At 41.5% G+C, this 2,500-nt stretch overlaps 2 protein-coding genes across 4 annotated transcripts in view; one reads left to right on the forward strand and one right to left on the reverse strand.

The window, feature by feature from the left end:
- The window catches only part of LOC137978424 (uncharacterized), a 10,845-nt gene extending 10,122 nt beyond the window's left edge, over positions 1 to 723 (reverse strand). For all 3 annotated transcript variants that reach the window (XM_068825346.1, XM_068825345.1, XM_068825344.1), the window contains exon 1: positions 567 to 723. In XM_068825346.1, the coding sequence (XP_068681447.1) occupies positions 567 to 659 (93 nt within the window). In that variant the 5' untranslated portion in view covers positions 660 to 723. The remainder of the gene's footprint in view (positions 1 to 566) is intronic.
- Positions 724 to 943: 220 nt separating this feature from the next.
- LOC137978423 (uncharacterized) overlaps positions 944 to 2,500 on the forward strand; it is a 4,075-nt gene continuing 2,518 nt past the window's right edge. Inside the window, exons 1-2 of the mRNA XM_068825343.1 lie at positions 944 to 1,150; positions 1,867 to 2,148. Coding sequence (XP_068681444.1) covers positions 1,046 to 1,150; positions 1,867 to 2,148 — 387 coding nt within the window. The 5' untranslated portion in view covers positions 944 to 1,045. The remainder of the gene's footprint in view (positions 1,151 to 1,866; positions 2,149 to 2,500) is intronic.

Genomic DNA, 2,500 nt, shown 5'->3' on the forward strand with positions numbered 1-2,500 from the left:
GAGCACTCACATCCCACCAATTTGGCTGGGGTTCGATTCCCAGAGTAGCCGTCATATGTAGGATGAATTTGTTGGGTCTCTACTCTGCACCGAGAAGTTTTTCTTCGGGCACGCCGGTTTTCCCTTCTCCTCAAAAACCAACATTTGACTTGATTTGCATTAATTGTTGATTCCAGTTTACAGTGTCGCCAATAAGTGCTCCCGCGCCAGAACGACTACACACTTGAATAAAGTTCCTTTCCTTTCCTTAGGTCTTCTCTCAAACACTCGATATCCCAAATATGGAAGAGGGGCTTTCTTATTAGAGACCTTGACAAGTATATCCTACTTTGGTGCCTAACAATTTATGGCCAAACATGGATTGAATTTTAAGAAAAAAGCCAGATGAAAGGGAAAAGCGATGCCATTGCAAACGCGCATAGCGGCTGGGGGATATTTGAGTAATAAGGTCAATGTGTGCAGGCTTGTAATCACTGTGTAATAAATGCACATCTCATCAGTCAGTCGTTCATATTCAGAAGACTCGCGGGCAATCACGGAAAAAAAATGTCATTTATACCTCTTACCTTTAGTCTTAGTTTTCCACTGGGTCGTCCAGGTGAAAAATCGACTTGAAAAATGATGAGAAGGAAAAGAAGTAAACCCGCACTGTGCGACATTGTTTCGAAAACTGATATCCTCACGTCCTAACAACAATAGTATTCTGTCTGTCATGTAAACGGATAGTCACGGCCAAGCACTTCTGACGACAGAAAATGTTCTGAAAATTCAAAGTTGCAAAGGCAGCAATGGAGTGGATCTCCGGGTAAAAATGCGCACGTCCAATTAAAATTGAATTGTTCAGGTTCCTTGAATGCTCCTTATTCGAAGAGAAAATTTATGAGGTTTTGATAGACTTGAAAATGCCTTGTTTTATAAATGTGTTCCGATCCTATCTTTCGTGCAAGAAAAACGTTCGTACATTTCCAGATGCACGATATTCCGCTAGTGAGTATCGAATGACCATTGAAACAATCAAGTCTTGTGCCAGTGCTCTTCAGTCGAAATGGCTGTGTCGTCATATACAGCGCTTTTCTTAATGTTATTTCATGTATTTTTCATCATCTGCATCACCGGGCTGCCCGCAGCTGAAACCCGCGTTCGACTGAAGGTAAGCTAAGATTTAATTTGTGAGGATCTCTTAGCAATTTCGGATGGTACGCAATGACTATGGCGCCCTGATCTGTACTGACTCTTTTAGAAGCTTCTCAGGGATGCAAAGCCTCGTCTCTGTAGACGAAACGTACTTTATATTTTAATATATAGCTCATTTAGGAAAAGACGCAGAAGTCCACGGCCAAAGCTAAGTCGAAAATATCTCACACGATTGGTGCATCACATAATTTCTTGGTGGTATAGATTGCGTGACGAAAGGTTGCTTTTCAATGCGATATCAAAACCCAGGAAAACGGGTGAAAATCTTGAAAATAATACGTCTGTTTTCGCCATGTCATCTGGTAGAAGACATTTCGGGGACAAAAAGAAAATTGGGACTAAAGGTGAAGCCGTGTTGCCGTAGTGGTAAGGGCTTTTGAACTAAATTGACAAATGTGGCCCTGGATTTCCGGATTCTCTGCAATCTGTAAGTTGAGTTTGTTGGTTCTCTACTACTCGAAGACGTTTTTCTTCAGATAGTCTGGTTGTCCCCTTTCATCAAAAACCAGCGTATGATTTGATTTGGCCTACTCAGTTTAAGTTAATTATGGCCTCCCCAATTAGCAGAGCATCTATATATCCTATTTTCGTCTTTTGAGAACCTAGTACATGTATGTGAGAACCCCAAACAGCAGTTTTGTTCTAAGAACACCTGATCATATTCATCCTCAGCGTGAACTCAGTGATGACGATATCGTACTCGGACTCAAAATGTACGAGTCCAAATTGTCCCGTATGCAGAGCAGAATCGCCAAGCAGATGAATGTGATGAACAAGCAAAAAAGGAGGATTGATGACCTCAAGTATTATCTGAAACACAAAGGAGACGATTATGAAGCCGACGATCTGCAAGGAGAGATTGCTTTCAAGGCTGCGCAGGCCATCAAAGAGCTGCAGTTTGCTTCACTGGAATCATTGGGGCGTGATACAGAACATGAAGAGAAAGGACAGAGGGTGAGTGATGGGTGTTATTCAACTTGTCAGTGGATGTGATTGTGTGTGATGGGAAACTTTTTTCCCGATTTTGTTAGACCCTTTGCAAATGCTGCAAAGTACATGATCACGTTTTCTCTGCAAGCTGTTGTGGAGAAGCTTAATTAGCCATTCAAATTGGCATGTGTTACTTTTTTTAACGTAAGATCAAAATGAACTGTACAATCAGGACCCGTGAGTCAGTAATTAAGACGTATGACGACATAGTTTGCTTTTTTGTGCCGCAACTCAAGTTTAGAAGCTGTTCCAAATCTGTCGAAAATGAAGAGTGCCTCCAGTGACTTTCTACCGAATAACATCATAGATAACTTTC

This window comes from Montipora foliosa, chromosome 12 (assembly GCF_036669935.1).
Source record: "Montipora foliosa isolate CH-2021 chromosome 12, ASM3666993v2, whole genome shotgun sequence".
NCBI classification, from domain to species: domain Eukaryota; kingdom Metazoa; phylum Cnidaria; class Anthozoa; order Scleractinia; family Acroporidae; genus Montipora; species Montipora foliosa.